Source organism: Lissotriton helveticus, chromosome 7, assembly GCF_964261635.1.
Source record: "Lissotriton helveticus chromosome 7, aLisHel1.1, whole genome shotgun sequence".
NCBI classification, from domain to species: domain Eukaryota; kingdom Metazoa; phylum Chordata; class Amphibia; order Caudata; family Salamandridae; genus Lissotriton; species Lissotriton helveticus.
Genome location: NC_136068.1, coordinates 564541689 through 564565109, shown reverse-complemented (window position 1 = coordinate 564565109; position 23421 = coordinate 564541689). Strand labels below are relative to the sequence as shown.

The 23421-nt window shown below is 45.7% G+C and overlaps 1 protein-coding gene across 1 annotated transcript in view; it reads left to right on the top strand.

Moving 5' to 3' along the window:
* The window catches only part of PARP2 (poly(ADP-ribose) polymerase 2), a 231218-nt gene that overhangs the window by 101558 nt on the left and 106239 nt on the right, over window positions 1-23421 (top strand). The window contains exons 6-8 of the mRNA XM_078652645.1: window positions 9374-9444; window positions 20309-20359; window positions 22139-22235. Of these exons, the coding sequence (XP_078508771.1) occupies window positions 9374-9444; window positions 20309-20359; window positions 22139-22235 (219 nt within the window). The remainder of the gene's footprint in view (window positions 1-9373; window positions 9445-20308; window positions 20360-22138; window positions 22236-23421) is intronic.

Below are 23421 nucleotides of genomic sequence, written 5' to 3'. Positions count from 1 at the left end.
TTTGGATCACTTGGAAATACATCTCCAGTAAGGTATTGGTGAGATGAAATTATAGTTTGGAAATCTAACTTTTTTAAAATCATACTTCCTGGACAGATTCTATATCTGAGGCAGACTCCATCTACAAACCCCAGGTATGCTTGTGCCTTTATAGGCAAACCCTGAGTTTGCAAATCTTTTTTTCCAAGACCCTACATTGACCCATCTCAGCTTTCCATTTATCCAAGCTCGGGGGGCCCGTAGCTCTCCAGATGTGCATATTCCTCTGTGCAATTAATAATCTCGGACCTACAAAAGGTTTCATATATATGTTGAGATTAGTCTCAACCGTAATGTTTAGTGGCACGGATCTGAGAGTGAGGGTAATCCTATGCTGTGTCACTGCAGATACAAGTTTTGCAACTAACGTCCAGTGCCCCTGAAGTATATGGCAGCTCTGTACCGAATGTAAAAAGTCTCCCAACTCAGCATGTCATCTTAAACATACAGTGGATGACTCCTTGCCAAGGCGCCCTAGTTTTTCCTGTGTTTAATCAATACTATGTAGTTATTCAAATTTGAATAACATGTACCTGAGTAAAATTTCTCTTTGAGCCATCAGTGCCTCCTTCCAGCAGGCAGCTTTCTTTGCCCAATGTCTTATTACTAATACTTTCTAATTTCTGAGAATGAAATTGTGGGTGTGTATGACTAGTGTCTTAGAAATACGCTATATCTTTTTATCAGGTCGTTTTGCTTCCAGTGGGCTCATTTCTGGTAATTCCATTAATGTGGCCAAATTATGGTAATATTGCATGTTTAATTTGCAGGTGTTGAAATAATTGGGTATTTAGTAGGTCAAAGTATTCTTGCAGTGTAGAGAATGTCTTGAGCTGTGTGGTGAGTAAAGTCCAACAGCAAACTCTGTGTGTCCCAACCTGTAAAGCGCTCTGGGGCATTCACTCGTGGTAATAGTGCCCCAGATCGAAGAGGGGTTTATTGAGCTAGTCTCTCGCACCATCCCATTGCGTGGGTCAATCTTTACAGACTGTGATCATCGTGTCGGTGGCCAGGGGAGATATGGATGGGATTGTTGCCTCCCATTGCATGGGGACACCGCTGGCTCTGAGGTGAACTTGGCCAGTGTTGTATAAGATAGAGGGAGGGAGAACAAATGCTCCTGTTATGCACTGGTAAAAGGAGGTCCAGCAGACCTGGTGAAGCAGAGTAGAAAGGCTGGCAGGACCGAGGCGTAAGGGCAGCTGAGGAATTGGTGGGGAGATCACACAATTACACTGTAGTAATGATTAAGGCAGCAGAGGGAGCTTGCATCCTTCCAAGGTCAGCAAATGGAGTGCCATTAATTTGAGCAAAAGTAACTTCTGCTGTTTATAGAACTTAGTAGTAACTGGGATTTAAAGGGCTAAAATGTCATTGGTGAGGAATGGATTAAGAGAGCAGGGAGCTGGCATTGGTCATATGAAGGGCACATCTGTAATCATGACATGGGAAACCTCATTGAAATATGAAATCAAGCATCAAGGGCAAAAATACCAGTGGATATGGAGGAAATCCAAGCTAGCAAGAAAACGAATAGGGCAACGTCCGAAACACTAGTGACAGAAGAACTAGGGTGAAGCTACACAGACTGGTCTAATGGAAACAGGTGATGTATTATAGCTGGTGCACAGATTCAACCCATTGAGGCCGGAGTGGACATTACTGCATTGGTGTAGTGCTGCAGAGTATTAGGTGGGGGGTGGGAGTTCTGTGATGATGGTTGGTTTAGATGGTTGGTCAGTGGTGTAGTATGGGATTGAAGCACTGCACAGGATGTGACCAAGGTGAGGAAAGGAACAGTGGAGGTGAGCAGGGTCTGGGCACAAGTTACAGAAAGATGCTGGGCATATCGAAGGTATTGGGTGATACGAGCATCTGTAAGTGTATGGTGTGGTAAAATTGGCTGATGTATTTGGAGTACTGAGACCAGACACTTAAGTGGTCTTGTGATTGGATAAGTGACTGCATAAGTGTGATTGTAGGAGACAATGTTCATAACCAGCAGGGCCCCGATGTGGTGGAGGACCTGGAATCTGAAAATAGTTGGCAGCGTGTAAAGGACAAAGCTGATCCCTTAGGAAACTGGTAGTCTCATCAGGAAGTTCCTGACTGTCCGGAAAGGACAAGCAAAATGTGAGATCGAAACATGTGGCAGAGCTTCTGAAGAGCGACCAGATTATACATCTATTGCACTCTTCCCCCCCCACCCCGCCCCCCCATACACACAGCTCAGAGTTGTAAGGGGCACAAAACACTTAAATGAATATTCCCCTCCCCTGCCTTTACACTCAAGTGAGCTGCCAGACCTTCAACGGATTAAGAGGGACATACTGGCTCAGTACAATCCCCTGACAGACTGCACAGCTTGGAGAAACAACCCTGTGGCTCAGAAATGTGCCACCTGCTCCCTGGGAGTAATGCAACTCTTCTGTGAAGGGCCACAAATGGACTACCACCCTTTGGGATCGCCAGTATATTTGGATTTCCCTGTTTATTTTAGGCGCCAAGCCCACTATCAATGTACAAGTTCTGTTTAGCCAGTGGTGCATTTGCAGTATTTCTGCCAATGAACTCAAGGATGAGTTCCCTGAACCAATAGGAGTCCGACATACGTTTGGCACCACCAATGGGATCCACTTTCTCCCTTCCTGATTGGGTGGGAGCAGCAGGTTGCCCACAGCCTGGTTCTGATTATCGCAATTGCAGATAACAAGGCGCAATGGCAATTATTTCTTACTATAAACTGGAATAAATGGCTTTATGGTTGTACCAGGGGTAGGAGGATGAGAGCTAATGTCTAGCTGACTACATAGATATTAAAAGGTTTTGTCCCTCAGAGTAATCACCTTCATGCACCCGCCTCGAGCAATATAAATTCCACACCCCAGCTCCAATGGCTGTCTCTTTATTGGAAACTAAGTTACAAACCGTTGAGCAGAGCAAAGGTAGCTAACATTATAGTGCTGTTTGTAGCTAGCGAGCATAACATGAGAACCACTGTGGAGCAATTGTTAAATGAGAATTAAAGCTGCTGCCATCCAAGATTGTTACATAATATTTTCTCTAAGATTATGCTCATAGTGATTTTTTATCTATATATTTCTCTTTTAGAAAAGGCTTTGTTTGTTATGGTCAGGGAAAGAAAGCCACAATATGTTCCATATATGGGACAATAACAGTCGACCCAGACTTATTGGTATTTATATTAAACCAATTGGCTCACTGGCCACCCCCCTTTATCATGTGTGGCGATTTTAACTTGAACTGACCCTCGGACTGGCAACCAGGGCCAGACTTCACATATAAAGGAAGGAAACCCAGAGTATTTAGAATACTCCAAGAATTATGCACCACACATGGGCTAGGGGACTGTTGGCAAGCAAAACACCCCAGTGATCCAGGTTATACATTTTGTTCCCACCCTCATACTAAACTGGCCAGGCTATATTATATATTCATCTCTCAAACAATCCTATCAAAATGCCTAATAGAGAGACTTCCTCGGGTCTTATCTGACCACAATCCACTGATGCTAACCATGGATATCGAAGGGCCGCACTGTAGCCAGAATTTGTGGACTTTTGAGAGGGCTTTACTCCTAAATGAAAAGTATTGTCCATGCATAAATAAATGGATACCAGAGTTCCTAGAGGATAAAATGGGGAGCGCACCAATTGAAATAATCTGGGATACTCTAAAGGCAGGAATTAGGAGAGAGACCCTAAGATTCTCCCTTAATCTTAACTGGGAGGCAAAACTAAAAATGAAAACATTACAGGGAAGACTAGTAATTGCCGAGGAAGACCTTATGAGGGCAGTACAAGAGGGGCAGAACATCGAAGAAGCGTGGCCATTGCAAGAAACAATGTGGCAGATATATTTACTAAAAAGGCAGTCGATAAAGCTACAGTAAATAAAGAAAGAATATATGAATTTAGCGAACAAGTAGGGCATCACTTGGCGGTACGAGTGAGACAAGAAAATATGGCAAACACAATTAAAGAAATGAACGACCCCAAAAACGGACTCATACAAAACCCAATAGGGATAAGCGGGGCGTTCCAAGATTACTATCAAGATCTATACAAGGAAACGAATAGAAATCAAAGAAAAATCGAAGAATATATAGAACAGCCTACTGTACCTCGACTATCGGAGGAAGATCAAGAAAGCTTAGCTATAAGTCCGGAATGGTGGGCAATCTTGTTATCAATTAATGGCGTACTCATCGGAAAAGCAGCCGGGCTGGATGAGATACTAGTCGAATTTTATGCTAAATTCCATAAACCACTGAAGGGAATTATAACAGCAATATTAACACATATTTTCTTGGGGGGACAGCCACCAGGTTCATGGACCAGGGCAAAAATTATAGTATTCCCCAAAAAAAACCAAAGAGCCTGCACAAATGGGATCTTACCGCCTGATCACACTAATAAACTGTGACTCCAAAATCTATTCAAAACTATTGGCAACCAGATTGGCGCAACATATACATAAAATTATCTCGCCACGCCAACACGGCTTCATTCCGGGTCGATCCACCACTGACCATGTCCAGAGGGTTATCACACTCTTTGATATAGCGGAGGTGGCAGGAGACCCTATGGCCTTGATACTATTAGACGTTGAGAAGGCTTTCGATAGGGTCTCCTGGCAGTACCTTTGGACGGCTATGTCGAAGAGTGGGATTAGTGACCGATTCATTAAAGCTACCCGCATGTTATATACAAACCCGGAAGCAGTGGTTATGATAAATGGGGAAATGTCTGGGAACATAAGAGTAACCAGAGGGACAAGACAGGGGTGTCCTTGCTCCCCCTTATTATTTTCAATCTTTATTAACCCCTTTATTCTTAGACTAGAATTCCATCCGGCAATTCCACCAATCAAAACCATAAACGGTAATACCAAGACCTTAGCCTATGCTGACGACATAGCGATAGTCACAGGAGATCCAAGGGAAGCAGTGAAAGTTATGGAAGAAGAAGCCAGACAATTTGGGGAGGTATCAGGATATAAGCTTAATCAGGGCAAAACCCAGATAGTTGTTAACAGCAAGATCACACATCAGGAAAACCGGATAGTTGCAAACGCCACGTACCTAGGAATGAATATAACATCCGACCTAGATAATCTGGTTAAAATTAACTTCGAGGGGGGAGGAGCTTCGCTAGCAATCAAGATGGCCGCGTAAGCTCCCGGCTCCGCCGACCTCCGCCAGCAGCTCGAATATCCTGCCTTTAATCCTGAACTCACGCCAGATTTCCGTGTTCATGAAGTTTTTCTGCTTCTAAAGGTGCAATCCCGAGTTTTCTACCTCATCGGCTGATGATGATACGCCGTGTTTCCATTCTCGGCCTAACAACGTGTGGAAGCCGGGGCCTCGATTTCTAGCCTATCCGGGTCGGAATTGATCAACATCGGCCGTGAGACCTGGACTGAGCCCGGTCTCCCGAAGTGTGCCGTGAATTGTTGATTTTTGGTGACGATCCTGTGAACGGTCTACACCGAGGACACACCAGTGTGCCACACCGGCTGCCGTGGTCGGGGTCTGGTGCCCGGAGACCTTGCTACCCTCTCGGGGTCGACGGGCTGGGGCCCTCGCTAACGGCGAAGGTGTTTTCTGCAAGACGAGAAGCACCCACTGTTCGACATCGGATTTGCGGGGCCTGTTACCCCGGAGTAGCCGGCCTCCGGGGTTCAAGTCCTGCTCTATCGCCTATTGAGAGGGGATGGAGCGGACGGAAGGCACGCCATCGCTGCAGGCCGTCATGGCCACCATTGGGGCGCTCCATTCGCACACCATCGCTGTGTTCCGGACACTGATTGTGAAAGTGGACGGTATCCTGGGACCGGAGGAAGATTCTTCGTTAAGTTTCCAGCTAGCTGTGGTACCAGCGGTGCACTGCACGCCTGAGATCGAGGTCCCCGTGCAGATCCCGGATTTAATGAGCCTTGGCGGTCCCCAATTAACAACAAGCCAGCCCGTGCTTATTGCCAGCGTCACCTGCTCGATTCTGCTGCCGCCTAATACATCTATAGACGGTCTTCTTTGTGGTAACAAGTTCCTCAGTGACTGTTGGAGATACTCGCTGTTCTTGGACACCTTCCCTCGTTCGATTGGTGGACATCGTGAACTTTTATCCTGTTTTCGATCCTGCTGCACTGACATGAACTTTTATGAACGCTCTGCCTTTTCCATCAAGATGGCGGCTCGAGTGAAAAAGACTCTTATGAAAGACCGTACTGGCCAGGGCTGAACTTGATTGCTTGGGTCTGATACAATAGCTTTATGCAATGCCGGGTTTGTGCCTATAATGTGACGGGAGTCGGGTGGTTATTGACTATACTCCCCCGACTGGTTTGTATATTTTGCTAAATATCGGTTTTACTACGTCTCGGGGTGGTCGCTATTGGGGGGGGGGGGGTATGGGAGACCGGGAGTGTGTTTGCTTCTCCTCCTCCACTTTCTCTTTTTCCCTTCTTTTAGGGTAGTTCTTGGGCGACGGGCACGCTGCTAGTGGGGTTAGGCCGTAGCCATTGCAGGGTGGGGGGTTAGGGGAGGTTTTTTTTTATTTTGCCTTTGTTTTGTTCTATGGCCCTTTTGTCTTTCCTTTTTCCTTTCTACGAGAGGTGGGCTGGTTATTCTATACGGATCCTTTATTGTCCGGGTGTCTACACTGGCTTTAATTATCCTGTATCATTGAGGACGGTGTCTCGCAGGTGGGATTGTTTTGGATCGTCTAATAGACCGTTTACGCATATTAGAGAAAGAGAAATAATCGCGATATGCCATGTGTTCCTTTACAATGGTTATTTGTACGTATATTTCCCCCGCCTGTCCCTGATCTGCATTTTACTGTTTGACACCTGATATCTGTACTGCCTACTCTTGTCTTACTGTTAAAATAAAAAAAATATTAAAAAAAAAAATTAACTTTGAACCACTTATAAAGCAAACGGGGAGAAAACATCTGTAGAATTGATAATCTTCACCTGACCCTCATGGGACGGTGCAATGCCATAAAAATGTTATACTTTCCTAAATGCTTATACTTCTTTAGGACCATATGTTTAGATTTCACCCCACAAATATTTAAGGACATAGAGAACCTATTGTCTCGGTTTATATGGAACTACAAAAGACCACGCCGAGCACTTAAATACATTACACTTCCAAAAAATAGAGGTGGCCTTGCATTACTCAACCTCAAAGTGTATTGGCGGGCCACAATACTAAAGTATAGCAATATTTTGCTTATCCCAAAAAGGAACACAGAGCAAGAGGGGGCGATCCCAACACCACAGGAACTAATCTTAGGCAACAAAGCTAATGAATATCTCTGGCGACTAACGTGTAATTGTTATTTTAAAAAAGTAAGATTTAAAACCCTTAGGGGTGTATATTCGGCGTGGAATAATGTTCGAAAACTCATGGGCATCGGGAGATTCTCCTCTTATACAACTTTAGTGGGGAATAACAACCTCCCAGAAACGTTTAGGGACGCTTGCATGAAAAGGTGGCAAAGGGCAGGGATTATTCGGTGTGGCAATTTTTACTCCAATACAGGATTTAAGTCATTCGAGGAACTAAAAATTGAATTTGGGCTAAACCAAAGAGATTTCTTTAAGTTCCTACAAATCAGAGACTTTTTAATGAAAAAAGGGGGAGGCCCATCCATGTTTAGAAAAAATCAGATAATCGAAGCAATAGGCATAAATACGACAGTTAAGATTGGAGTAATTTACGATAACCTGACGTCCGCACTATCAGACAACATGGAAAAATTTGCAGCAAAATGGCATGATAAACTGGATGTGGCGGAAGGGACTTGTGAGAAATCCTTCGAGGCATCCCAATCATGGTTAATGTCGGCTAACTTGCAAGCCCAATATTATAAAACATATTTCCAGCTATACTATACCCCAAATAAGATTGCCAAGTGGGGCACGAGTAGAGGCACGGAATGCCCACGCTGTATGTAGTATGAGGCAGACATTGTGCACATATTTGCTACATGTGCTACACTGGGTACAGTTCGTAGGGAAATATCCACCTTTCTGTCTGAAATCTTTAATTAAAGAATTGAAATCACAACGACAGAAATAGTACTTGGACTGGACGGAGATACTCGTCCTACAGGAATGCAAGGGCTTATATTTATTGCCACGGCAGTCTTTAGAATATGCTTGGCCACAGCTTGGCTAGACCCCAATCCTCCTACTTCTCAACAATGGCGGGCGAGATTCTTGGCCACATATAATCTAGAAATGGCTATATATCGGAGATAGGGTAGAAGGAGACAAAGGACGGGGCTGGAAATCTGGGACCCCCTGACACGCCGGATACAGAATCTGGCATAATAATTTACCTATGTCAAATATTGTGAACTTATATAGGAAATGTATATTATTAGTGTCAAAATATGGTTACAAATGTCATATCATTAACCGTGTACAAATATGTATGCATTCATGCCTACGGGGGACGGGGGGGGGGGCGAAGTCTATATTTGCTTTTTTGGGGGATTTTATGTAAAATTGGGGTTGAAAAAATATATCAATAAAGACTTGTTTAAAAAAAAAATAGAAAAGGCTTAGTTTGATTTCTATAGGGTTTGTGCTGGTGTAGGGCAGGGTGTTCAAAAGTAATAGAAAGGGAAGATGGGACCCAAAATAAATAGGCGCATATGTTTTGAGTAATATTTAATGTGCCGTTTTGGTTTGAGTAGGGACATAGAATGGCTCGCTGCAATACCATCAATTTCAATGGCTTTGAGGTAGCTGTCTTCTATTTCCGTCTCTAAAATAGTTTTGCCTCAATTCTGAAAATAAAATGTATTTATTAGCTGTTTGTCAACCCCATATAATTCGAGGACCTCTACACTATGGAACCTGCTTGGCTTTTTGGGACTGAATACTAACATATTAGGCCACATTTCAATTTCGAGGACTTTTTGAAATGTAAAGGCAATTGGAGTTTTTTCATTATTGATTCAAACAATAACATTGGTCAAGTATAGTCCCTAGCAAAACCATAACATACTTAGACTTTTAACAGCACAATGAAACGTACTTGGAGCATTGGAGTGGTGATGAGGACATAACCTTCAATATTAGATGTCTATATTCCCTATATCTAACCAGAATGTTCTTTAATTTAAGTTGTATCAGTAAATAAAAATGAGTTGGACCTCTGACTTCAGAAGGTCTTTAATGCATGTGCTTCTGAAAAGCATACCCAAACTGAAAAATCAGTTTTAAAGAGTAAGTTATTTTATTCTATAAAATTTCTTGAATAATAATCTCCCCTTTCTTGCCTCTAATGTAGAATCTGTGAAAACACTGGTAATGAATGGAAAAGCACCAGTGGATCCTGAATGTAAAGCCAAAATAGGCAAGGTAAGGTAGCTTTCACCTGTATCAACTTTGGTGTATGAAAATTGTGCTCATAATATACCTGTTGTATGACCACACCTCATGCTGCCAGCGCATTTACCCTACGGTTAGTCTTAGAAGCTCATCATTTGCAAGCTGTACTTAGACCAAAGCCCTGAGCTCTTCTCTCAGTGAGTTACTATTAACCTAGTCCGGTTTTCCCAGTTTAGCCGGTTGGATTCATGTTTTTTATTTTAGGGTTGTTTCTTTTATGATCAGATCTTAGTTTTTGTTTTCTTTTTGTAATTTTCTGGATGTATCCCCTGTACTGTAATCTGTTGGAAAATGGCTCTCTCTGAAGGGTCACCCCAAACTTTTTGCCTTCCTTCCCCTCTTTTCCTGACCTCGTTTTTTTGACGTTAGGACTCTGAGCATTTTACCACTGCTAACCAGTGCTAATGTGCAACTGAAAGTGTATGTGCTGTCTTCTCTAAACATGGTAACATTGGCTCATAACCAGTTTTCATATATAATTTACTTATAAATCCCTAGTAAAGTGCGCTGCATGTGCCCAGGGCCTGTAAATTAAATGCTACTAGTGGGCCCGCAGCACAGATTGTGCTACCCACATAAGTAGCCCCATAACCATGTCTCAGGCTCGCCACTGCAGAGCCTGTGTGTGCAGTTTTACACTGCCATATCTACCTGGCAAGTTAAACTTCTTGAACAAGTATATTCTTTACGACCCTGGTTGAGTAGACACGTCGCTTCTCCGTCCATTTCCTGTTTTATCACTTTCAACCGTCCCCAATTCTGCCTAACAGGGCACCAGTTCTTCGTTCTGCTGTTTCAGATTCCTTTCAACCATTGAGGAATTTTCCTGTTCCTGTAGTGTTGTACTCCAGAAGATTGATAGCTGTGTATTTAATGCCCCCCAAAGAAGGGACATCTGGTTCCAAAATGTATTGGGCTGCACACCTTTGATCTGCATTTCTACAACATATTATTTGCATTGGAAAAACATGGATTCATTGTCATAATATGTATGATGTATGATTGTTGAAATCCTTGTAATATGTGTTGATTATCACATGGAACTCTTCAACAAACATTTGTTTGAAACCAATTGTGGTATGAGTATTCTTTGAAAAAATTGTTAGTTTTCGCTGAAAACAATTGCAAATAAGTGATCACAAATCTTGTATATATTTAATTTGTATTGTACGCAGTTTTTCAAGCAAACACTGTGCTTGAGTTTTTTTTTAAAGTTAAACCTCTTGCCAGGCCTAAACCTTCCCCTTTTATATATACTTCACCCCTACAATAGTCCCTGTATAACCCACAGGACAGGGCGTCATGGATTTAGAAGGCAGGACGTGAACTTTTAAGTTTTACGTGTCCTGGTACTGACAAACTACCAAGTTAGTTTTTCCCTTCTGCAAGGCCGATCTCTCCCATAGAATACCATTGGGATTCCCTTATTACATCTTTTAAGTGTAACTTCCAATTGTGAAGAGCGAGACTTTTCAAGTTTAGTGTCACTGAACTGTCAATTTAGAATCACAACTAATGGTGCAGTTGGGTTTTAAATTCCATTTTAGCAAATGCCACTTTTAGAAAGTTGCCATTTACTTACTTCAGCCATTTGGTACCTTCTGCCTGTCTCTGGAATACACGTCTGGGGTGGGTGACAGCTGGCTTTCTGTATTTCCTCTAGACAGTCACACGCAAAGGAAGGGTAGGTATGCCTGAGTGGTCATCTGCATGCAGATGGCCCATCCTGAGCAGGTTGAGAGGGAGGAGCTGACACACCTAAAAAGGGCTGGGCCCGACCCCACACAAAGAATAGATTACCCCCTGTAGTTTACCTGGAGCCAGAGCAGGAAAGGAGAGCCCCTGTGCACTTCATAGCTTTTTTTGAAGTCTTCTCCTCTTCAAACGCACCACTGGGTATAACGACCTGACCTCCAACACTAACAAATCAGTACTCTTCTAGACATGTGACTTCTGCCAAGAAGAACTGATGTGCTGCTGAAAGAACTTCCACTCTGCTGGACAGGTGCAATGCTGAACTCTGCCTTGCTGTGCTCTTGCCTTACTGAGTTGCAGCAATGCTGATTTCTGTTTCCCTGCCTGGATGAGAAGGGGTGGACCTGCACCACTTGAACCCATAGTGACTCCAAGGGCTTACTGGCTTGCCTCCTGTTGCCTAAGTCTCAGGGACACAAAAAACGTAGAACTCTCTTGTTCCAATCCTTGGGCTAATCTGCTTGTGAGTCTGCTCTGCCAAGTGATACCACCCCGGTCCTGGACCCTTGGAAGTGGACCTAGGGGTTTGCTCCAGTGGAACCGTTGCATCCTCTGCTGCAAGAGCAGAATCGACGGATCGGCACATTGCAGTTCGAACCACCGCATTCCACTCGTAACCTACACATAGCCGCCGCTGCATGGAGAGGATCGAGGCATCTCCTCTACAGCATGGAGAAACCCATTCTGAACTGACACTTTGATCACAGACCCGAGGCATCACTGCAGTTGTGTGGAGACCACACTGCATGCAAATACTGGGTGAATTCCTGTATCCTTTTTAGGTTTCGCTTGTCGAAAGCTGCGCAAGCAGCCTTTCGCGCAGGCGAAATCTTATGTCTAGAGTATGTGTGCTCATGTCCCGCCCCTCTGTTCCATTGGCTAGCTCCATAAATGGAGGCTAGCCATTGGAACAGAGATCTGTCCGTCAATGCCGGAGCAGATTCGTGGGCGTAACGGCGATTTTTAGGCTTTTCGCAACGTCATGAAGACGTGTCCACTGTGGGCGTGTACTTTTTTTTATTTTTTTTTTAACATGGCTGTTTTTCTTCATTTGTTCGATCGTCCTGGTCCCGCATAGTTGTATCCCGCTATCCGTCCCACCTCCCGCTGTCCGTGTCTTTGTTCGCCCCCCCCCCTCCCCTCGTGACTCCTGCTGTCCGTGTGCCCGTCCCCGCTGTCACACGGGGCACCTCTAGCCATATCTCAGCCCTCAATCCCAGTCTTGTTTTTTTTATTATTTCATTGCACGGCCCGACCACACGGCCAATGCTTTTCCTGTCTAGTCCTCTCATCCCTCTCGCTAATCAGGTTTCTTTTCCTCTTGTCTCACGAGTCATATAAAAGTTCCACAGAACACTCCAGACATTTCCGCAGTCCTAGCCTTGTACTCTACAGATGTTTTCATCAGGTTCTATATTTTTATCCACTGATTAAAGAGCTGTTTTCATAACAGAAAGTGGTTCCGTTCTGCCCGCTACTAGCGAAAGGCAGTGTGCCGTACCCACACACCAACAAGGCGCGCTCTTACAAATCCCTCGTTTATCTCTAAGACTTACGTTAGGAATACGAACAACTAGACTGAAAGCCCTGGGTGAGTCAACGCTCGGAATAGGACCGACTATGTTTAGTCATGCTGCAGGATCTCGGAAACATTCCATAATTACCAACATTATGTCAAAAATTACAATTACTGCTATGTCGTAATTGAGCCCACTCAGTACCGCAGTAGCTGACATGAAAATCACACTCCCGAATACAACCACCCGGGGCGGGGTCAGTCAAGCTGCCTTGCAATAGGGGCATCAACCTCGGCACACGCTCACTCTCGCCCTCCGCGAGCCTGACTACACAGTTTACAATGAACATGGAGGAAGACTGGGAGATAAACGTTTTGTGCCACAAATGGCCCCATACCATGTGGGTGAATTCAGCCATTACTGGCCTCTCGGATTGTAAATGAAACCAGAACCTATAGCCCCCCTTGGCCTCAGAGTGTCTGTCCCTTAACCCCACCAGGCACACCCAGTGGACCGCACCGTTTGCTACCTCTTGTATTTTGTTTGCCTTCAATTGTAATTTTTGCCTCATCTAACTTAACGTTTGCTTTTGTAATTTGTTCACTTGTAATGTTCTTCTCATGCATCAGTTCTGTTCCTATTCTGAAGCGCTCTGACACCTTTGGGCAAAGTCTGCGCTATATAAAAACGCATTAAAATAAATAAAAATTCAAGAGGTTTACTCCACACAGTCTATATGAAAAACTGTAGTTTGTTTTAGTTTTTGTATGGCAACCATTCGTATGTCTAAATGACTTGGAAGACTTTTCGAAGAAAAACAACTTGCAAACATCCGGTCCCAACACTTGATGGCAGGAGTATGCAAAGCATGCAAATCTACAGCTCTACATGCCAAGAATAGATGCTTACTGGGTAAGTAACATTATCCTTATCTGGAACCTGGTAGGGAAACTTCAACTTGTGCAAAATGCAGCAGCCCGAATGATATTTGTCTGGCCAGGCCATATCATATCTAAATTGCCTTTAGTACATTTCACTAACTAGCTGGAGATCACAGGGTCTTATTCAAGGTTCGAGGCATGTGGGCTGCTAAATTCATATCTATTGCATAGATCGCCGCCTAGTGTTGGGTCCGGATGATTGCACATTGTTGTCCTGGAAGAGTCTTCGAAGTATCACGAAATAGGTGGCTCCTCCCCTGGACTACAGTGCGCATGGGCATCGACTCCATCCCCAGATTGTTTTTTTCCGCCATTGGGTTCGGGTGTGATTTCGACGTCTCCTGTTCGGAATCGATAAAACTATTACTTTTAGGCCAAAAGGCCTTATTCACTTCGTCGGTATTGTTAGCGTTCGGTCTCGTGTGTACTCCAACTCTTCGAGTCGGATATCTGGGGAGTCGGGTGACTCTTCGGTCATCGAGGCCCTGTCGACGCAGCAAGACCCCGACGATACTACGATGGAACGGAGTCCGTTCAAGTTCTGCCCCGTGTGCGGTTCGAAGTACCCACACATCGACGTGCATCCTGTATGCAACAAGTGCCTGTCGCCGGACCACAACGAGGCCAACTGTATGGCCTGTTCGCAGTTCAGGTCGAAGAAGACGCTTAAGCTTCGGCGCGTGGCGCGCCACGAGGCCCAGCGATCGGCACCGGCACCTGTAAACATCTTCGAAGACACCGAAGAAGAAGAGCAGGAGCTTCACCTGCAGATCTCACCTACATCGGCGGAGGTCGAGGCCGACTACGGAGAACCTGTCGAGGGCCAGGACCTACACGAAAACATCGAGGAGGTAGGGGACGACGAGGAAGCTTATGGGGCCATGGAAGATAGCTCGGAGGAAGAGCTATGCCCCGTACGTACATTTACTAAGGCTCAGGTCACGGGATCGCCACACGGCCTTACCCACGACCCTACACCTCAATCCTCGGCCCCGCCTTCTGGCCCGGCTATGGACACACCAGCGGAGCCTCCATTACTTAAATCGAAACCGAAACTAAAAACATCGGAATCGAAAACAACAAAGATGGCCGACACACCATCGAAACCAAAGACGTCTGCGACACAATCGACGCCGTCGTCTTCGAAGGCCTCGAAGCCAAAAAAGGCTGTCGAGCAGGCTAAGGTCCCGAAAGGGGTCAAGGAGCAGAGCTCGAAGAAGGTCGTCGAGCAGGTGTCGAGCAAAGTGCTCGACTCGAAGTCAGGCAAACGGGCAGTCGAGGAGAGGTCCGCAAAGGGCACCGAGCCGAAGTCTGGAGCCCCGACACAAAAAGAAAAGGCTGCCGATCCGAAGCCAACGGAGTCAACGCCTAAGGCTGTGGCGAGGGACCGGAGTGCTGTTGTCGAGGGACCGTCTAAGCATCCGGCACCCAAAGAAACATCGTCGACGCTCGGATCTTCCCCCGGTGGAGGGCCGAGGTCATCGGTCGGATCGACAAAGCCATCCGCTTCGTTTACAAAACAAGTCTCGGACTCCCTCAAACTGATACGAGAAAAGGGGTTGACGTCGGAGCCGAAAACGCCCTCGGTACCCCAGTCGATAGCCCCACCGAAGAAGACTTCGACGCCGATACTCTATACTCTACCGCCAAAGGTGGCGCCGAAGGCCTTTGCACCTCGGTCGGTGCCGAAGGAATCAGACGGATCGGGCCAAACGCGACTTAGTGGACGTTTCGGTCGACAGCCCTCATTGGAGGAGCAGTCTGAACATTATATCGACGCCGAGACGGGAAAATTAACGCTCTACAAGAGAAAAATTACTTCCCAGCCCTTGGAGTCGTTTGTGATACCTCTAAAGAAGAAGAGGCTAGCACCAGAAACACCCGAACTTGTTGAGCCCCTTCCTACAAGACCTAGGAGGAGTCCAACACCTTCACCCACTTGCTCAGAAGGAGGTGAGGATGAACAAAATGAGGAGTACAACTTTCCAGACAATACTGATCAGGATGTGCAGCAGGACTCATGGTTAGACTCTGGTGATCAGGGGGACCAACAGGTGGTCCAGGGCCCACAGGTTTATGGTGTGAAAACTTCTCCAACAGAAGACTCTGCGGCATTTAATGCCTTAATTGAAAGGGCGGCTACAAACCATAAGGTGGAAATGCATGCCGACCCTGTGGAAGTTGACTTTTTGTTTGACACTTTCTCTGCATCAGAAAAGACTGTGAAGACACTTCCTATGCTCAAAGGGGTTCTCAAGCATGCCACAGACATCTTCAAAGAACCAACGAATAGAAAAAAAGTACAGGCCAGCACCTGGTGACCCGACTTACATCCGGGGACAGTTGCCTCTGGACTCTTTGGTGGTCTCCAATGCCCGCAAGAGGGCAAATTCACAGACAACGGGTGAAGCTCCTCCCCCAGACAAAGAGTCAAAAGTGCTGGAGGCATCGGGGAAAAGGGTGGCAGCGCAGGCAGCCAACATCTGGCGCATAGCTAACACACAAGCCCTGTTGGCCAGGTATGATAGGGCGCACTATGACACCTTAGAGCAGCTATTACACCTTCCAGACAAGTTTAAAGAAGGAGCTGAGATGCTGGTACAAGAGGGCAAGCTCATTTTCAACGCTGCCATCAAATGTGCGCTGGATGTGGCAGATACAGCAGCGAGGGCGATAAACACTAGCGTGATGTTACGGCGTCAGGCGTGGCTCCGCATCTCAGGGTTCAAGCCTGAGATACAGACAACTATCCTCAACCAGCCCGTTAATCCGGACAGGCTGTTTGGCCCGGAGGTTGACACCACCCTTGAGAAAATCAAGAAAGATACTGAGACAGCTAAATCCATGGGTGCACTTCAGTCTCAGCAATTCAGAGGAAACACTTTTCGTCGCTCAAGTACAAGAGGTGTTACCAGAGGACACTTGGCACAACAGGCGCAATTCAATAGAGGTGGCGCACAGTCATCGTACCCCAAACAGGGTAGAGGGGGTTACAGAGGAAACAGCGCCAAGGGCAGAGGCAGAGGCAACAATAGTTCCCGTTCCTCTGCTGCCAACAAACAGTGACTCTCTGTCACTGCCCCCCGACCATCCAACACCTGTCGGGGGGAGACTACAACAGTTCCTGCCAGTCTGGAAATCCATCACCACAGACAGGTGGGTGAGGAAACTTATCCAGTACGGCTATTGTTTGGAGTTAACGTCCACTCCACCCAACATACCCCCAAGACAACATCCTATGTCAGCAGAGCACTTGCACTTATTGCAGCAAGAGGTTCTTGTGATGCTGCAAAAAGGCGCAATAGAGCTCGTGCCAGTGGAGGAGGAAGGCACAGGTGTTTATTCCCTGTACTTCTTAATCCCAAAAAAGGACGGCTCACTCAGACCCATTCTGGACCTACGCCCACTCAATCTGTACATCCTCTCAGAACACTTTCATATGTTAACACTACAGCAGGTTCTTCCATTGTTAAACCAGGGAGACTTCCTCGCAACCTTGGACCTCAAGGATGCTTATTTTCACATACCACTCCACCCATCCCACAGAAAGTACCTCAGGTTCACCATACTAAACAGGCATTACCAGTTCAAGGTCCTACCCTTCGGAGTGACCACTGCCCCCAGAATGTTCACAAAGTGTCTGGCGACCGTGGCGGCGCACCTCAGGAGACAGAACATACATGTCTACCCTTACTTAGACGACTGGCTGGTTCAAGCCAAGTCGGCTCAGCAGTGCGCCGCAGACATGTCCCACACCATTCACCTCCTTCACAGTCTGGGGTTTTTACTCAACTATCCAAAGTCGCACCTCCAACCAGCCCATGTGCTGCAGTATTTGGGCGCGACGATAAATACTCTGGCTGCCACAGCACAGCCAAACCCAGCGAGGATCGACAACATCCAGTCGCTAATCCAGAGGTTCAGACCGCAACACTCACTTCCAGCGAGAGTGTTCATGCAGTTGATAGGCATGATGGCCTCCTGCATCTTCATAGTCCCGCACGCGAGATTGCATATGCGTCCGCTCCAAGAATGCTTGGCACATCAGTGGACTCAGGCTCAAGGACAGTTGAAAGACCTAGTGTTGGTGACCGGTCGGGCATACAACTCTCTGCATTGGTGGAATCCACACAACCTTTGCAAGGGCCGACTGTTCCAAGAGCCTGTGCCACAGATTATCCTGACGACGGACGCTTCTCTCCAGGGATGGGGAGCTCATGTGCTCCATTACACGGTGCAGGGCCTATGGACAACTCAGCAACAGAAGATGCACATCAACTACTTAGAGTTGATGGCAATCTTCATGGCACTCAAGTCCTTCAAGGTACATCTGTGCAACAAAGTCGTGTTGATCCGGACGGACAACATGACAGCCATGTACTACATCCAGAAGCAGGGAGGTACTCACTCTCCACAGCTGTCTCATCTGGCTCAGAGCATGTGGAAGGGGGCCATTCAGAGGAACATCTTCCTCATGGCGGAACACCTCCCGGGCAAGGACAATCTGATGGCGGACCTGCTCAGCAGGTACAGCCACCAGATGCACGAGTGGGAGTTACATCCATCAGTACTCCGCCCGTACTTTCAGCAGTGGGGTCATCCGGAGATAGACCTGTTTGCAACAAGGGAAAATGCAAAATGCCAAAGCTTTGCAGCCAGGTTCCCTCACCCACAGTCGCAGGGCAATGCGATATGGATAAACTGGTCAGGCAGATTTGCGTACGTTTTTCCCCCAGCGCCTCTCATTCCGCTGGTGGCAAGAAAGCTAAAGCAACACTCGATGACGCTCATCCTGGTTGCTCCAACGTGGGCACGCCAACCATGGTACACCACGTTTCTAGAACTTTCCGTGGTACCGCATTAAAGGCTGCACCTCACTCCCAGACTCTTGACGCAGAACCATGGCGACATTCAGCATCCAGATCCGCAACAGCTCAATCTGGCGATCTGGCTCCTGAGGTCTTAGAGTTTGGCTATCTTAACCTGCCTCCAGAATGCATGGACATCATCAGGGAGGCAAGGAAGCCCACTACCAGAGCTTGCTATGCTGCAAAATGGAAGCGGTTTGTCATTTACTGTACAGACCATCACATCAACCCGCTAGATGCATCAATTCCTAACATCATCTGTTATTTGTTACATCTTTACAAATGCAATCTAGCTTACGCTTCCATTCGGATACACTTATCCGCCATAGCGGCTTATCTCCAGAACAGGCAGCATCTCTCTGTTTTCAGGGTGCCTGCCATTAAAGCCTTCCTGGAGGGACTGAAACGAGTCATTCCTCCCAGAACACCACCAGCTCCTGTGTGGAATCTCAATGTGGTTCTCACTAGACTGATGGGCCCACCTTTTGAGCCTCTACATTCCTGTGAGATTCAGTTCTTAACATGGAAAGTGGCTTTTCTCATTGCTATTACATCTCTCAGACGTGTTAGTGAGCTACAGGCGCTCACAATACAAGAGCCATTTATACAAATTCATTCAAACAGGGTAGTGCTCCGCACTAACCCCAAGTTCCTTCCAAAGGTGGTGTCACAGTTTCATGTCAATCAGACTATTGAACTGCCCGCATTCTTTCAAAACCCACAAACAGTAGCGGAGAGAATGCTCCATACATTGGACGTAAAAAGGGCATTGATGTATTACATTGACAGAACACAACAATTTAGAAAGACACAGCAACTTTTTGTTGCCTTCTCAGCCCAGCACAAAGGCAACCCAATTTCCAAAGCAGGAATAGCCAGGTGGATAGTTAAATGTATTCAGATTTGTTATCAGAAAGCTAAACGTACTTTAACGGTCCCCCCCCCCCCCGAGCACACTCCACACGCAAGTTGGGAGCCTCCATGGCTTTCCTGGGCAACATTCCTTTGGAAGACATTTGCAGAGCAGCCACGTGGGCGACACCACACACGTTTACCAAACATTACTGTGTAGATGTGCATTCCAAGCAGCAGGCAGCTGTAGGACAGGCTGTTCTCAAAACTCTTTTTCACGCTTCTGCAGCTGGCACGGGCGGCCGCCGTTAATGGAGGGACTGCTATGTATTCTATGCAATAGATATGAATTTAGCAGCCCACATGCCTCGAACTAAATATGCTACTTACCAGTATGCATCTGTTCTTGGCATGTAGGGCTGCTAACATTCATATCGCCCACCCTCCTCCCCGGCTGCAGATTATTTATTGCATTCAATCATTAGCATGGACATCATTTACACTATTTAACTCCATCTCTGACACAATGGCTAAAAACAATCTGGGGATGGAGTCGATGCCCATGCGCACTGTAGTCCAGGGGAGGAGCCACCTATCTTGTGATACTTCGAAGACTCTTCCAGGACAACAATGTGCAATCATCCGGACCCAACACTAGGCGGCGATCTATGCAATAGATATGAATGTTAGCAGCCCTACATGCCAAGAACAGATGCATACTGGTAAGTAGCATATTTATTAGTGTGCCTAGAACCCAAGTCTTTTATGCAGACAATCACTTTTATTTTTCTGCTTTACATGATATTATTCAGAACATACTAAGATCAGCTGTCCACTGCATGGTCAAATCTATGGCTTTTTCAGTAGCAGCAGCAATTCACTCTTTGTTTTCTGGTTTCAGGCTCACGTGTACAATGAAGGTGACGACATCTATGACGTGATGTTAAATCAGGTGAGAATAATTTTTCTATTTTTGCCTCCATATTTACTCCACATCTTTTTAGCTCATGCATACTTGTTTTAAATCCTTGTACTTATTTTAATCTCCATTCCATTGTTACGGGGTCTGACCTCCATCCTTAGCAGGTCTCTTGCTCATTGATCGCATTCTTTCCCTGATAGTTACCCTTTTTATTAGAAATTCCCCCATCAACCATAGCCCACAAAACAGTTGTCTTTTTCTTTGCCCTATTAAGGTCCGAGCCACATAAGAGACAGAATGGCATTAATTTATATTTCTGATGTCCTTCCTGCAGCCCAATTTGGTTAACAGTTGTATGTCACACACAGGAGAGGCATGGGCAGTCAAGGTGCTCCTAGGATGTGTCTCACAGAGCTCCTAACCTGAAGCCCACAAAATCAGGTCAAAATCCTTTGAAAGGGCATATTTGCTGCATATGTATAGCTTTTTAAGGTAGTGAAACTTTGTGCTGCTTCAAGAGGTAAAATTGAAGACCTCACCTGGTATCGTAAGCATCCTCACCTGGTATTGTAAGCGTCTGAGCAGTAAAATTCTGTTGGATGACCGAAAACAGTGAAACCCGTTTCAAAATGGCCACTGTGTCGAAGTGAAAGCAGAGTTGGAAACTGTGCGTGAGGGACCCAGCTGCGAGCCCACCTGAAGCTGTGCCAGTTGCCTGTTAACTCGCTGATGGCAATTAATTATTATTGGAGGTCATTATAGTATTTTGTTATTTTAAGTTTTTATATACTCTTTTGCAAATTCATATACTCTGTACTTGAGGTGTACCCAAAGATTATTTATGTATGACTTGTGATATGGAAGGCAAAGGTAAGTAGACAGACTATTTAAGCACATTTCTTGTGGGAAGTGGCATCTATACGATTAGAATGCCTTTATTTTCCGTTTCACATATGGTTAGTTTCACACACAGGAACCCACATTTTCCTCAACATTTCATCCAGTGTTTGGCCCCATATGTAGGTTTCCGGTCATGTTTCAATAGGTCTCAATAAAAATACTGACTTGAAGAAACAAAGAACAACGCACCTACTTCTACTATCTACCCGCACTGCCATTTTGCCCCTTCTCAGCACCCTTGCCTCTTTCCTGACAGCAGCCTTTAATGAGCCAGCCTGATCAACATCACAGAAAAGATTCATCTCATCAGCCCAGCCAACTCTAAATCTAGCCTAAAAAAACGATCTCTGCCTTTCTTCTGTGGAATAAAACTTTAACAGTCCCTGCTCTTTTCATCTTCTCTCTATAAAACTATTTGTTTCTGGAAGAAAAAAAATGTGGCCCCCTTATACATCTGTATCCTTTTAGGTTGACTGTTAGGATATGCTGCCTGTAGAAGACGTCCGTGAGCCTAACAAGAATTGTCTTCTCACACCGTGGCACTCGAAATGTTTACTTTTATAGCCAAAACAACATGCTACAATGGGAAACTGGAGACCCTTTTGGCCGAATGCGAAAAGTTCACCCATCTATCCTGACCGAACAATGTAAAGATCTGCCCTTTGTACATGAGAAGGGAATCCGAAAAAGCATTATGTTGACTGCTCAGGTTTTTAAGGAGTTTGGTGCATGCTGGAAACTAGTTGCATATGTAGCACTGAATGCATAGTTTAGTTAGTGACGATTTAGCACATTTACATGATTTGATAACGGAAGCAAACACACAGTAAATATCATCTGATAACTGAAGCTTAAGAAAGGCAAATGTAAAATGTAATTTATTTATATCATTCTATTTTTATTGTGCAGACTAATCTTCAGTTCAACAACAACAAATACTACCTCATTCAGTTACTCGAGGATGATTGCCAGAAGAGCTTCAGCGTGTGGATGAGATGGGGAAGAGGTAAACGGGGCCGCATATATGCTGTTGAGAAGCGGGGGGCAGGCTGATGGTTTGGATTGTGTCTTTAAAAGATGAAGCAATGCATTGTGTCAGAATACGAACGTAATACCAGCACTACTTAAGTAGAAGCTGACAAGTATGAATACTTCTCATTGAAGAAGTAGACTGTTAGTAGGGCTAGGATTATTATAAGATGCCGTTCTATTCCTTTCCAAAGGCATGCAATGCTCTACCTTGCCTTAGACAAGCCAACTTGATTATATTGGCATGCCTTGTGCTTGGCTTTTGCTTGCGTGTACATACACTATTCAGGTTTTAGTTTTGTGTATTTTCCTCGTATGTTTTTTCCTCTTTGCCACCAATTATAGTTTGCAACTTTTCTGTCCTTCGATAGCTTATTCATTCCTTCACTATTTATTTTTTCATTTGCCTTTGTGCCCCAGAATTGTTTTTGTAGGTCTCGCCTAGCGATGCAGCGCATGCGTTGCTTGCCTTGGCGAGACCTATAGTCGTCGGTTTTGGTAGCGAAGGGAGACAGGAGATGGCATGCGCCCAGACAGGCGATGTGCACGCGCACGGCGTGCGTGTGTACATCTCCTGTCCCGATGTAGCTTTCGCGTGTGTTTTCTTTAAGAGTGGCAGGCACTCACGCCATTAACGCTGCTCATGAATTGATCAATATATTTTCGAAGCGCTGTGCTTTTAAGAGGTGTACGAGGCACCTTCAGGTTAAAGAACGGCAGCCGTGCATTTCTTTTGTAATTCACGGCTGCTGAAATCGATGAACACAAACTTGCCATTGGCTCCTGCGATTTGCAGCCTCTCATTCCTGTCCTGCTCCCGGGCGCTGTAACACCACAAATCCCACTCGCCACTTGGGTAAGTTGATATTCCTAAATACCTTCCTTTCCATGCTTATTCACGTACTCGAGTAGGATCGACGAGAGAGTGCACCTGCTCTCAAAATGTAGCAGATCCCCCCCCCCCCCCACATAAGAAAAGCAAGAAACTGGCTTGTTAAGACGTGCTGTCGCCTGTCGAATGCGATGGCAGGACTTTCAAGACCGCTTTCATTTTAAAATGTTGATTTTTACACTCCCATATCGGGCAGCTCACTCCACCCTTGCCCCGGCAACTCTGACACTGGGGTCCTACTGCAAAACCAAACTCTTAAATCCTGGTAGAG